The 14,908-nt window shown below is 41.2% G+C and overlaps 1 protein-coding gene across 1 annotated transcript; it reads left to right on the top strand.

The window, feature by feature from the left end:
- Nucleotides 1-4,999: 4,999 nt before the first annotated feature.
- On the top strand, nucleotides 5,000-5,603 carry DIRAS2 (DIRAS family GTPase 2). Its single transcript, XM_033958804.1, has one exon. It carries the CDS (start codon nucleotides 5,003-5,005, stop codon nucleotides 5,600-5,602), a length of 600 nt encoding a protein of 199 aa, XP_033814695.1. The 5' UTR covers nucleotides 5,000-5,002; the 3' UTR covers nucleotide 5,603.
- The last annotated feature ends 9,305 nt before the right edge of the window (nucleotides 5,604-14,908 follow it).

Raw genomic sequence — 14,908 nt, 5'->3', positions numbered from 1 at the left:
CTGCTCAATTGGGTGTTTTTTTTCAAATATCCTGCTGGGTTTATTTTATAGCTTCTTCACCCCCTTTGCCTTTTCCTAACCACACTGGCGCTGTGGTGTAAACAAAATTTAAAAAAGACATTTGTGGTCTAACATCAGCTCTGGCAGGATACACATTTCAAATCTGACATATTGTAATCACAAAACAGAAAATAAAATTATTTTTTCTACCTTTTTTTGTCTGGTCATTATTCAAATCTGGTTGTCTTCTGATAACTTGCTTGCCAGGGTCTCCTTCTTTCTTCTTTCTCCATGCTAATCATCCATCTTCTATCTCTGTCCTATCCTTCCATTTCTCTTCCCTCCCCGGGAGGTCTGGCATCTTTCCTTTTTTTTGTCTCCACCTTTTCTCAACTACCCTTTCATCTAGCATTTCTCCCTCCTTCCCAACCACACAGGATCCACCATATCTCCCTTTCTTTTCCCACCTACCCTCCTATCCAGTATCTCTATCCCCCCTCCACACCATCCCTTGTGCCCAACTTCTCTCCCTTTCTGTTCCTTCCCTTCCTAAATCCCATTGTCCACCATCTCTCTCCCTCGCCTCTGTTTTTAGACCCATTTTTTCTTCCCCCTCAAAGTCCGGCATATGCACATCTCTTTGAACCCCCCTTCCCTCCCTCCCTCCATGTACTACATGACCCCCTCCCCTGAAGGTTTTTCCCCCCATGAAGGCCTGTACCCCCCTGAAGCCCTGTATCCACCCTGAAGGCCTGCATCTGCTTCTGAAGCCCTGCACCCCATCACTGAAGCCCTGCATCCCACCCCTGAAGGCCTGCCTGTCCTCCTTAAAGGCCTGTACTACCCCCCCGAAGGCCTGCACCTCTCACTGAAGGCCTGCATCCCACCCCTGAAGGCCTGTCTGTCTCCCCTAAAGCCTGTACTTCCCACGAAGGCCTGCACCTCCCCCTGAAGGCCTGCACCCCACCCCTGAAAGCCTGCCTGTCCCCCCTGAAGGCCTATACCACCCCCTCCAAAGGACTGCACACCCCCCTGGAAGGCCTGCGATCCTGCCTTTGACATCAGTGGAGGGGCAGGACCGTGGCAGAGGAAACAGCTCTGAAGAGCTATAGCAGCTTGCAAAGATCGCTAGCCCCAGCGATCTTCTCTGCAGGCTGCTGCTAGTAGGTAAATGGTGCGCGGGAGGCCAGAGGGGAAGCCGGACACCAGCGGGAGGCCAGAGGGGAAGCAGGACACCAGCACTTCCAGACTGACCCTCCCCCCTCCCCCTTTAAAGCAGGTGCATCGGCCAATTTTTTTTCTTTGTTTTAAATCGATTTGAATCGATTCACTCGAAGTGAATCGGTGAACTGATTTGAATTGTGAATCAGGCAGCACTAGTTATGGCCAGTCCTTGCCCTGGATCGGTAGTATGGAATATTGCTACTCTTTGGGTTTGGGCCAGGTACTAGTGACCTGGATTAGAAACCGTGAGAACGGGCTACAGGGCATGATAGACCTTTGGTCTGACTCATTAAGACTATTCTTATGTTCTTATGTCCTAGTAGAGCAGTAAATACCTCTTATTCCAAGTGATAAATATCTGTTGTGATATATGATTCAACCACTCTTAATAGCTATAAATTTCATAACTTTACTGAAGCTTCAGACCTCAGATACACAACTCATCGCTCATAATCATAGTAATAAGTATAAGTAATAAGTACAAGTGATAAATATCTGTTGTGATATATGATTCAACCACTCTTAATAGCTATAAATTTCATAACTTTACTGAAACTTCAGACCTCAGATACACCACTCATCGCTCATATCATAGTAATAAGCTTGATGTGTTGTCTCCTCACTGGCCCACTTTTTTATTCTAATCCGATTTCAATATTTAAAGTGCAGTTTTTAAAAATCACAATCGGCGGGAGGGGTAAATGTTCCAAATTTTTACAGGTATCATCAAGTTTTTATTTTGCGTCAGGGTATATATTGGATCCTTCCTGAACTCATGGAGAATCTACCAGATTGGTTGATACTGGAAAGTCATCTCTTGGCCCCATTACATCTTAGCCACATTTTGAATATCAAGCTTCCAAGAATGTACAAGGACAATAGTATTCTTCTTTCCACCTGGAATACATTAAAATTTATTAATACTTTAACTTCTGTTCCAATACAACAATCCACGTGTCAGTCCCTGTGGTTAAACTGCAAGATACAGATTGGCGCGTCTAAAATCCTCTGGAAACATTGGTTGCAGGCAGGCATATGTGTGTTCTTCAACCTTTTTAAACAATGGACCGGTGGAAATAAAATAATTGTTTCGTGGACCGGCAAACTACTAAGACTGAAATTTAAAAAAACATCTCCACCTCATCCTCGCGAGCTCGGTCCCCACAAACCATCTGATCCCACAAGCCTCACAAATAGTTATGATTTTATATTGAACATATTTTATTAAAGTATAAAAAGAAAAAATATTCTGTACAATTGTCATTTTATAAATACAAATAATACAGAGCAAGGATCAACAAAACCTCTGTCTCCCCTACCCTTCACATATACCTACTATCAAGAAAACTGAATAAGTCAAATTATTACAGAATGATACACAGAAATATCACGCTAACAGAATACCGCAGTCACACATGACAGGAATAGTGCTAGGGGAGTGCAACTAGGGCAACTGCCCCCTGGTCAGAGAGAGCCCTAAGCCAGCTAGAAGCTAATAAAGCATGGCCTGGGCTTTGCAGTCCCCAGTTATGTCTAACAACAGCTCTAGCAGGATACATATTTCAAATCTGATATATTCTAATCACAAAATAGAAAACAAAATTTTTTTTTCTACCTTTTGTTGTCTCAGCATTTTATTCTTCAAATCATGCTGGTATCTGTTTTCTTTTGTCTTCTCTAAACTCACTTGCCAGGGTCTCCTGACCATTTGACATTTCTTCTTTCTCCATGTCCACCATCCATCTTCTATCTCTGTGTAAGTATTGTTCCCAATGTTCAGCATCTCCTTTCTGTTTGTCTCCTATATGTCCCTTTCTAGTATTTCTCCTGTGCCCATCTCCCTGCCTTCATCATCTCAACATTCTATGATCCCCTCCCCCTGTGTACAGGGAATGGGGAAAGAGAGAGAGATCCAGGGTGCATCTCTCCCATTCCCTCTACTGCCACATCCAACATTTCTCCCTCATTCCTCGGCTCATGTGCAGCATTTTTCACCTGCCCACCAGTACCATTTTCCAACATTTCTCCTTATATCACCCCTCTCCAGCACCATGCCACACCTCTCCTTCTACCACTATGTCCAACATTCCTCCCCCTTGCATCCCCTTCAATCTGTCCCTCTGTTCCCTCTCCACCACCATATCTAGGATTTCTCCCTCATCCTTCTCTTCCCCATGTATTTCTACCTCACTCCTTTCTCTCTATGCCCAACAGTTTTCCACTTTCTGCCTTTTCCCACGTGCATCATCTCTTTCCCTCTCACACACTCATGCCCAACAATTCTCCCTTTCTATTCCCTCCCTCCCTCCTATGTCCCAAGTTAGTGCTCCCTTCCTCCCTCCCTTGTGTCCCAAGTTTATGCCCCCTCCCTTCTTTCTGTATCCTGAGTTCAAGCTCCCCTCCCTGCCTTTCAGCCTTTGTCCCAAATTTGTGACCCTCCCATGTTCCAACGTGCTCCTCCTCCCTCCTTTGTCCCTTTATCTCATGTTGATATCCTCTCTCTCTCTTACTTGCTTGCTCCAGGGCTGAACTTATTCTCTTCAGGGCCACCCAGCTGGGCTGCTCCTTCCTGCCTTCAGCCATACTCATTTGCAAGGACGCAGGCAGCAGGTCTTGCATGCTGCACATAGCTGACCTGCAAGTCTTCCCTCTGACGTCAGCTCTGAAGTTGGAGAGATGGCTTCTGGGTCAACCACGTGCAGCGTGCAAGAGCCACTGCCTGTGTCCCTGCAAAGAGCAAGTGTGGCTGAAGGCAGGAAAGAGCAGCCCACCTGGAAGGAGGACTATTGAAGTAACTGGGATCCCCGGCTGACCCAGAAGGCTTCCCTCCGACATTAGCTCTGGGTTGGCTTCGGCTGAGGAGGGTATACAGCTGGAGGGCAGGACGGAGGCCTGTTTACAAATGGGATCCCAGCGGTGGCAAATGACAAGTGGCTCCACATTGGGGAGGAAGGAGGCGAGAGATCCACTTAGTGCTACAAACCCCCAACAAGTCGTTAATGGCGGTAAGGAAGGAGGGGGGGGTGCTTCCAACTGTGAGGACAAAGCTTTTCACCATTCTCACGGGCAGTGAAATGTTTTATTCCTGTGTCTGCTATGAGTCAAGCTTTGGTGTCTCCATTGCTGCAGGCAAACCGTGGCCCACCGCGGCTTGCTGTGGTGTTTGTTCACCGTGTCATTCTCTAATACCTACATGCATAAGGGCTATTGGTATGATATACAGTTGGTTCCAGTAAGTTTTGGGTGGGTTTTGGAGTGCTCACCCTATACTGTGAGGGGATTATTGTGAGATGTGTACCTGGGTCTTTTTATGTGCAGTTTGCTCTGCTGGAATATCTGAATGGCTAGTTTACTAAAAATACTGGGCCCTTCTGCAACCCAATGACTTGTTTTGTGCATTTTTCTTTAGGACATTTTTTTTTTCCAAAAATGGTTCAAAAAGATAGATGCACTGAGGACAAGCACATCTGAGAAATAACCATTTCAAAATAAAAAGATATATGTTTTTCTGATTTGAAAATGGTCATGTACTCTAATGGAGTTTTGTGTGTCTTCTGCAAAACATCCAAACTCAGATTTGGACATCATAAAGAAAATGCCCCTCCAAATATACCATACATTGGCTGAGCTATATTTACTACAAATTCTATAGAATTGAATTATTCTCATGATTTTACCATTTTTTTCTTTCTGTTCATGGCTGCACTTAGCTTCTTTTTTCTTTGCATGTTCCTTTCCTAGGTATTTTACCAGTTAAGCATTTGGGAATCTAAAGAATATGCCTGAACAAAGTAATGATTATCGTGTGGTGGTATTTGGAGCTGGAGGAGTGGGCAAGAGTTCCTTGGTCCTGAGGTTTGTAAAAGGCACTTTCAGAGAAAGCTACATTCCTACCATTGAAGACACCTACAGGCAGGTAATCAGCTGTGATAAGAGTATATGTACTTTGCAGATTACCGACACAACAGGGAGTCATCAATTCCCAGCCATGCAACGCCTGTCCATTTCCAAAGGACATGCTTTTATTCTGGTTTACTCCATTACCAGCAGGCAGTCCTTGGAGGAACTCAAACCCATCTACGAACAAATCTGTCAGATTAAAGGGGATGTAGAGAGCATTCCCATAATGCTGGTAGGGAACAAGAGTGACGAAAACCAAAACAGGGAACTGGACAGCAACGAAGGTGAAGCAATGGCTAAGAAGTGGAAGTGTGCCTTTATGGAGACCTCTGCCAAGATGAATCACAATGTAAAGGAGCTTTTCCAGGAGCTGCTAAACCTTGAGAAACGCCGGACTGTGAGCCTACAGATTGATGGCAAAAAGAGCAAACAGCAGAAAAGGAAAGAGAAGCTCAAAGGCAAATGTGTTGTCATGTAAAAGTCTTTACGGACGATGCTGTCCTGTGGCGTCATTTTCTTAGCTGCAACTTGTACAAAACTTGCAGAGAGTAAAACAGCACATAACATGCCAAGTCTTTAAATTATATCAAAGGAGTAAGACTTGTTTAATTTTAATATAATAGAACAGTGTATTGCAAACTGTGTGCCACAGCGAGATTCCAGGTGTGTCATGAAAGAGACGAGTCGGTCATTGCCGGCACCAGCACCATTGCCTCTCCTCTCTGCCCTCACTCCCCCAGTGATGGATGGATTTCCAAAACTCAGCAGTTTGTCCGGGTTTTGGAAGGCCCTACTGAGCTTAGGGCTGCGTCTACAGGGCCTCTGAGCATACGTGGATGTCGACGTGATGATGTCAGGCATGTACATGTGATGTCACAAGTTGACATCCATGCATGCTCAGAGGCCCTATTGATGCAGCCCTGAATTTAGTGTGCTGTGGAGGAAAAAGTTTGTGAGACACCCTTATAGAACGTGAGGAAGCAGTATTGGTAGAACAAATTTTATGGAAACAATATGCTATGAAGTGAATGATTTGGAGATGCTAATACAAGTTCAAGTTCTACTCCTTTGATATAGAGGATATAGACTGCATGTATCAGAAGACTTTATACCTGGTTGATTTATCAGTCGAATGAAGTCTTCAAATTAGTCGCATAATCAGGAGCTCATTAAAGGCTATGGAAGTTTGAAACCAAGGCTTAACATAATATCATCAGAATGGGCATGCCAGCCATATTTCCAGGTTTGACTTGTATATGCTAAATCAAACTTGCAATGACAGCATGTGATAGGGACAATTGAAGTGAACCTAGTTTAGCATGACCAGAATTCATTACTCCATTTGAGAATAACTTCCTTTTCAGTTCATTTGTTACGAATGTCCACAGCATCGGATTGCACTAACCTGTCATGGTACCCCTTGTTTCAATTCTATATAGCACAGAGAAGTTATATAAGTTAATAAACTAGCAATGACAGTCTGACAAACAAGCACACTGAAGCCCAGACTCATCAGGTAGATTCAAAGCTTCTCCGTGGAGGATACAGAACTGCCTGCTCAGAAACCATATTGGAGATGCAAGCATTCCCCTGAATCAACCTGTAATGTGAGACTGTCTGCCAGTTAAGTGAAATGTTTGCACCTGGATTTAATATTTAGCGGACAAGGAAAAATCCTGACTGAGTGGGCAATTTTACTAAAATGTAGCATGTACTAACAGACATTAGCTAGCTCTAAGGGGCAAATTCTGTAACGGACGTCTAAATGTTAGGCGTGATTCTATTAAGCATAGACGCACAATAGAGAATCGCGCTCAGTAAATTTAAGCGCGTCTAGGTGCCCGAGTGTTTTTATATGCTGTTTAGGCGTGCTTGATAGAATCGCTCTTTAGGCATCACATGAACGTCCTAGCAGTGTTTAATGACGGAATTGTATTTTAACATTATGACATCATTAGAATGGCGATTTTATGTTGTTCTATGTTCCCTGCAAAATGGCATCACTTCTTTCTCCACTCAAGCTGGAGAAGAACATATATTCAATACAGAATGGCCTAGGGGAGACTTACAAGGAGGTACAATAGGCGTGCCTCCTTTCCCTCGTGCTGTAAGTATCAGTGTAGTTATCCTGTTACAAATAATAATGTTAAAACACCTTGTTTAAAACCTGTATAAAATAATTCACAGATATCCTTTTTATAAACACTTGCCCAAGGAGCACTACTGGGATTTGATCTTACAAGCTCAGACTCTTGAGGAAGCAGCTTTAATACTGAGCCACTGCTCACTTGCTGCTCTCTCTGTCCCAGGTACAAAGTTATGGAGGCTGTTTAGTGCCACTAATATGTTTCATTATTTCTCAACAATTGATTTATAATGAACTCTCCCAAAAGGGGGGGGGAAATAGATTGTGCTCACCTTCCTACCTGCCTGCCCTACCTTCCCCCAACCTACACCCCACCTCAGGCAGTAAACCACATGTCAGCTCAAAAGCCAAGTTGATATCTTCTTGATTCACAAGCAATCATTGCTCTAGGATACATATCAAACATGTACCTTCAACACTTGTCCAGTTCCTTTGCTGTTTTCCAAAAAAAAAAAAAAGAAAGAAAACAACCTCACACCTTTTGGCCTCTGTGTTCCTCAATCAAAGCAGAGAAACCATACTCACAGTGGCTAGGTGCATATTGATTATGTCAAGATTGTTCATCAGGCATGTCCACTTGCTCTGAACCACAGCTATTTTGAGTAGAGTTTCTCTTCTTATTTTCTTAAACTTTGGGAATGAGATTTAGTATGCAATATATTTTATCATGTGCTTTGCTTGAGTATTGCATTATTAAACATCTTTTAACTTTAATATCAAACTGGAGTATTCTTTACCCCCCCAAAAACAAACCCCATACCACTATATCTGGATGCCTCCAGCATGCCTAACCCACGCCTAACTCGCACCTAGCTAGCGCCCAACTCACGTCCAAAATTAGACCTGGTTTTGAAACGCCTATATTGTAGGCAGGAATGTAGATGCATTAGGACACATCTTTTTCTGATGCATGACTATAAAATTCTGGATACCTTTTCTGTGAATCGCGCATAGCTTTCGGACGTCTAACTTCCAATTATTTCTTGTTAAAGTCATTAATTGTGCTTATTATTCAATCTATTTAGATACCTAAGTTGGACATCCACATTGTGGATGCCTAACTTTAAGCGTCCTTTACAGAACTTGCCCCCAAATGCTGCATGTCTTATTTTGTATAGGGAGCCGCTGAAAAGTTCTCAGCCCAACCAAGAAGAGAATGATGTGGAGCCATGAAGCTTACAAGTTATTCTACAATTTTTTGACACTTTTCATTTCAGTGATATGAAATGAGATAAAAGTGTCAAGAAAAATGTGGACTAACCTGGAAGTTTCGTGGCTCCACGTCATTCTCTTCTTGGTTGGGCTGAGAACTTTTCAGCGACCCTTTGTACCTATGGGACACGTGGCACTTAGAGCACACTAATGTCCATTAGAACAAGACAAGTTTTAGTTAAAGAGCACTTAATGAGGCCCTTAAACATAAATCCCCCGAATTCTATAAAGCTTGTCCAAAATTGGGTACAAATTCAAGATCAACACCCATAATGATTACCTAATGGGTTCCAATGATTTAATTGTTGGAACTAAAATACTTAATTGATACTAATTCTGATCTGGGTGTCGATCTGGCTACATGCTATTCTGTGTCAATGGGTTCCTAAATTGGACTGTGCAACTGAAAAGGGGACATAGCTATGGAGGGGCATGCCAGGGGCATTCGTGAAAGATACACACCGAGCTACAGAATAGCAGGGATCCATGCCCAAGTTGCACCAGGATTTACACCAGGTTTCAGCTGGCGTAATTCATCACATCCAGATTTGAACACTGAATTTTAGTGCTCAACGCCATTCTACAGAGTGCTGAAGTGCCCTTTATAGAAAAGCACTGAGCATGGAATTTAATCAGTGCTGAATTTTCAGCACCATTTATAGAATCTGGCCCAAACTCAATAGGGGGGTCAATATATCAAAGTGCATCAACATCCATCCTACATAAGTATGCAAATGAATCTTCATTGCTTTAGCACATTAACACAGGTATTGTCCCATAAACTAAGTATGAGGGGGTGCTGGAAAGTTCTCAGCCCAACCAACCAACTTCCTAAATTCGGAGTGCTTTTTGCTTCTGTAGCTGAAAAGAGTTGTCTTATTTCGTTACATGTCAATTTGCAGAAACAAAATTTTATGTTCCCTGACATATCGACATCATTCTCTTCTTGTTTGGTCAGAGAACGTTTCAGTACCCCCTCATGTACCACCCTGTGATATATTTACAGTTTTTACACTGATGAGTCTGCGTTCACATATGTGACATTTAATGTGCATCGATTTACTTTGTGTGCAATAGGTAATTTGCATGAATTCTTTGGTAAAACGCTTGCAAACTAATTAACATAAGCTAATTAAAAATTGTGATATTAGGGGTAATTTTATAACAGGGCACATAAGCAGGAAGGCCCAGGTTCTATAAATGATGACTAAAGTTAGGCGCCTGGAATGGCGAGCCGAGCCGGTCTAAGTGCCTAACTTAGGGCTAGATTCACTAGAGTCTTCAAATCGCTCCGATTCGTGTCCTATCCTTTTCCGAGTCAATCGATTCAGTAAAGCTTGTCCATGCAAATGATCAAATTGTAAACACGCCCCCATTCGCGCACATGTCTCGCTGTAACATCGATTGACGCACAGGCGCACTGTATCCTTGTTGGTTTTGAAGCACATAATGCATGCACTAGCTCTTTAGGACTTCACTGCGTAGAAATGGGGCGGGGTTTAATCGCGGATATCATTGGTGGGATCCGAATGCGCCTACCGCAAAGCATTGTTGTTATAAAAAATTGTTGTTATGAAAAATATAAGAACTGTAGTTTTTACCAACCTCTCCTTGGCATACTCGTGTTCCAAAAGAAGCAGATAGCATAGCTGACGAGCGCCATCCATTTCTCTCAGGAAAAGAACTTTTAAGTTGCTAGAAGGCACAAAAGTTAACAGCAGTTGAATGCACTGGGATCACGCGCTGTTATATACAGCCTACGAATCCCAGGAGGCTCTGCGGCTCTTTCTGCCATGAAGCACGAAGCAACCAAAGGTGACCCCGTGACATCAGATGCATGCAACAATCTTGCTGGAAGGAAGGGGGAAGGGATAGCTGGCCCTTAAAAGTTATTTTTGATTTAAAAATTTGGCATTGATATATGAAGTGTACAATGCGCAAGGAGAGCACAGGGTTAATCCACAATTTTCTCACCATGCGCATTACAAATCCGAGATTCACTCCCACGCTCGCTATGCGCATTCCAAAAAAATCAAAAAAAATATTTCTAATGCTTATGTACATGAAAGTTCACATATATTTAAAGTTTAGATATATTTTGGATTTTTTGTGGGGTAGATATATATTTTTAATGGGGTTCTTAACATGCACGCAGCAGTTGCTAGGCAGGAATAGTCAGTGAGGATGTAAAGCGACAGGTATTCAGCAGTCAAAACTTTTTTGGATCGGAAAGGTCAGTCGGTTTGGATGAAATGGTTTCATGAATCGATGCCTTAAGAAATTTACATGCCTTTCTACTCATTTGCATGCGCAGATCGGATCGGATGCGGGTCTGGAGGAAGGTTGGTGAATCGAGCCGTAGTCGGAAAGTGAGCGCAAACTGATCGGTACACGATCGGTTTGCTTAGTGAATCTAGCCCATTATTGTTTAAAAAAACATAATCAGCACTAATTATTGGCAATTAACAACCTGTAATTGACGTTACTTGTGCTTAATTAGATGGTAGGCACCTAGTCCAAGGTGTCTACCAGAAAGTAGGCTTGTAGGCATATTTTTCATCTAGGCGCCTGTTTTGGACTTAGGCGCAGTCATTTAGGCCAAGAAGACCCTGGCATAAATATGGTGCACCTAAGTTTAGGATGCCTACTGATGCCTAAGCTCAATTTAGGTAGTGCTAGGTGTGATTCTATATAGTGTGCCTAACTTTTTTGAATCATGCCTAAGTGTCACACTTCTTGGCACCTATGTATTAGGCTCCTTTTCTAGAAACAGGTCCGAAAGGTACATAGGTAAATATGTTGTGCTATTTTATAAAAGTCACAAAAACCCCTAAAACACACCAGCCATATAATAATTTGAAAACAACCAGTGCTATTCGAAAGCTCATAATAATGACGATTCTAAATATTTATTCAGTCTTTTTTTGTATGTGGTAGGACAAGTGAGTCGTGCCCAATTAAATGCAGCACCTTTATTTGGTATTGAACACAGCACATTCATTTACTGCTTTAATCTTGTTATAATCACAAGTCTCAGTTTTTATAAGTTTTAGTGCTGCATTTATTGGGCATAACATACTTATAGGGTGACCCCCACCATACCAAAACAAGATTGTGTATATATTTTGAAGAATTATCATTATTATGAGTTTCTGAATAGCACTGGTCGTCTTGGAATTATTATATGGATGGAATGTTTTAGAGATTATTGTGCTATTCCTTTAAGACGAGAGATACACATATTTTGTAAACCTAATATTGCACCAATGTACCTTTTCAACATAGAGTATCTGAAAGTTCCCACATATGCACCTGCTCCAAACTAGTTATATATGAAGAATGTGTTAGCAGCAATCAAGACATATGCACACAAAATATGTAGATAAGGGTTGATCCCACTTCTGTTCTACATATTCGTCACCCCTTGAGATGGTTTATCTAATCTAATCTGCGATTTCTGAGTCGCACGAGGTCCAAACAGATTCAAGGCAATTTACAATTTGAAATTATTGTGTATAAATTGATAGAGGGTACCGAGTTGGGCCTGATATGCATATAACATATATGCATATATCACATAAAAGCAAGTGTTAGATTTTATGTGCCCCTTTTATGCACATATACCACCAAACAATTTTTAAGGCCCAGATTCTGAAAGCGTCGCATCTGAAAAAACACCTACCTTTGATGAAGAATTACGCTTAGCGGCACTGAACGTCAACCCCGCCCATAACCACACTTCTTTTGACATTCAGGGCCACTAAGCTTCTACATAGACATGATTCCAGCACTGTGTTTTGTAGGTGTCTCGTGGCACCTACTTTTTTTTGTTTGAAATTGGTTTTCAGTGGCGAGGTCAATTGCCATGCCGTTGATAGCCAGTTAAAACAATTAACTTAGGTGCCAGTAGAGCACCTACCAGCGCCTTCCTAACAGCACTGGTTTTACAATCTGGGCCTAAATGCCTACTTGAGCTTATAAAATTACCCTGAATTTGTGTAAACTAGATTGCACTCCAGCTCTTTTAACACACATCACCAGCAAATATGTTAGCACACTTTGGTCCATTGGTCTCAAGGGAAGCTAAAGACTACAAATTTAGCTTCGCTTTCCATTTCTAGAGAAACAGTAGACAAAGATGGAAAAAAAAAAAAGGATAACATGTCTTAGTGCATGTGAGATTAGTAAACTGTATTCCTTAAAAAAAATGCCAAAGACAAAACACTTAGGGGTCCTTTTATATTCCTATGAGCATCTTAGCATTTAGCGCGCACTAATCGTTAGTATGCGCTAAATCAGCGTACCTTAATAAAAGGATCCCATATTTTGGTGTTGACTTTTAGCACTAAAAGGGATGTGTCTGAGTTTTGGAAGGAATTGCTTTGACACCTTGTAACAATATAGCTAGATTGATCAGTGTAATCGAGCACATTAATGGTCAGAATGTAGATCAGGAGTTGGTTACTATGGTTACAGTTGGGTGTTTCAAGATTTCTGCCATGGATATTCATGTGGTCGATTTGCATAGAATGGAAGCAGTATATGCAAAACGATCTCATGCATATTTATTGAGGAAATCTTGAAAATCTGACTAGTTTGTGGCCCCTCGAGGACCATGGTTGCCCAACACTGGTCAAAATGTACACCAATGTTTTGGTAATTTCCCTAGAAGGGTCAGGCATAATAACCCTTGGTCAGATGATTCAGCACACATGAAAATGAGGCAAAATTTCCAAAAGTATGATGTGTTAATACTACAAGTGATAAATGGTAATAAATGTGCTACTTTTCTAGCTCACAAGAGGCTAATGTAATGAATTGTTCTTGCCAGGTTTACTTATCCTTAACTATTGTCCAACATATGCCTTGATAGTATCTCCTTAAGAAAAAAAAATATACTGCTAGTTTTATTGTTGAAAGGCTATGTGTGACTATTAATATTTTAAACTGCCTTGGCACTTAGAATCTATTCGTATTAGAAGTATAATCCTGATACAATACATGGTTTAGAGTACAGAAAATGGTTAGAACATCCTGGATAATGGACAAACATTCAAGTAGAAATGTGAGGTATTTTCTGTGTAATCTCTAAAAATATTTCTAATGTTTTTTGTTTTTTTTTAATATATATGTACAGAAATGAATAAATCTGTATTCTACTGGGTGTCACAAAATTCAACCAAGAAAGATTTGAAAAGCACATTCATTTTATATAATATTATATGTATTACAGTTTGCACCTTAATGAAATGCTTTGAAATAGAAACTGTTTACTGTTTTGGGGAAAAAATGCATATGTTAAAAACCATATAACTCAAGAATGCAGTGAGGTAATAGTGAATTAGCTTGCATTGCATGTTCCGATATAAATGTCTACTTGGACTATTTTAAATGAAGTATTCAGTTGTAGGAACAATTACCTTGCTGTCAAGAGCCACTTCACATGCATCTTCCAGCCTCTAAGCATCATCAGGGTTTTTTTACACCCAAGAAATGATCACATAGGAAGCCATGATATCTCCTAAATCCCCGTCTGTCCTTACCTCTTCCTTGTACCAAATTTCCCAAAGCAATAATAGGCTGGCCCAGTTGGGTGCAATGAAATAGCAGCTTCAAGATGTAGAAAATTTTAAAAATACTAGTGTGTATCTAAGTCAAACTCAAAATAGCCAGCTTTTAGAGGGTTTCTCAAGCAGGCCGTGGTGGTTAAGTAGGAAAGCAGGTACTATACAATGAATTAATTCCTGGCATTTTAGGCCAGTCTTTTCATTAGCAAAGTAATGGAGGTGGAAGAATGTTATACGATGAATTTCAACATTTTCTTTTGTATGTGTTACTGTGTGAACTGATGAAATAACAGAGATTCTCCTCAAACATCAATTTAGATCACAAAGCATTCCCTTCTTCCTATCCCTCTACCTTGTTAACCTCTAGACCATGACTATTGTCAAATTAAAACACATCTGAATGTTAAATAATATTATAGTAAGAGGTGATAAATGCACCACATGCACTAATTAGTTCTTTCCATCAAGGGCAGTTCTATAATAGGGCATTTCATTTACAGATGCATTAAGGGTCAGATTCAATAAATGGCACTGAAAGTTAGGCATAATCCAAAAACATATGCATTCAAAACACAGCTGATGCCAGGGGTAACCACATTTAAATTACATAAGTGGAGAAAAAGACCTCAGTGCCACCCAGTATAGGACAAGCAGCATATCCTGGAGACAACCTAACTTCAAAGAAAAATTAGAAGTAGGAGACACATCCTTCGTCATAAAAACTCCACTTCGGACTACCATACTCATATTCCCAAAGGGCATCTCATCCAGGCACATAACAGGGAAAATAGATGGTCTAAAAGACTCTTATCTCCAAACGTGTGGTCCACGCGACATACAGCTCAACAACAGGATACAC

The sequence above is a fragment of the Geotrypetes seraphini genome, chromosome 1 (genome assembly GCF_902459505.1).
Source record: "Geotrypetes seraphini chromosome 1, aGeoSer1.1, whole genome shotgun sequence".
Lineage (NCBI taxonomy): Eukaryota > Metazoa > Chordata > Amphibia > Gymnophiona > Dermophiidae > Geotrypetes > Geotrypetes seraphini.
The sequence above is the reverse complement of the archived record's forward strand: the minus strand, read 5'-3'. Positions and strand labels throughout refer to the sequence as shown.

Coding starts and splice junctions, on each gene's coding strand:
- DIRAS2 (XM_033958804.1), top strand. CDS start 5,003: ATGCCTGAACAAAGTAATGATTATCGTGTGGTGGTATTTGGAGCTGGA.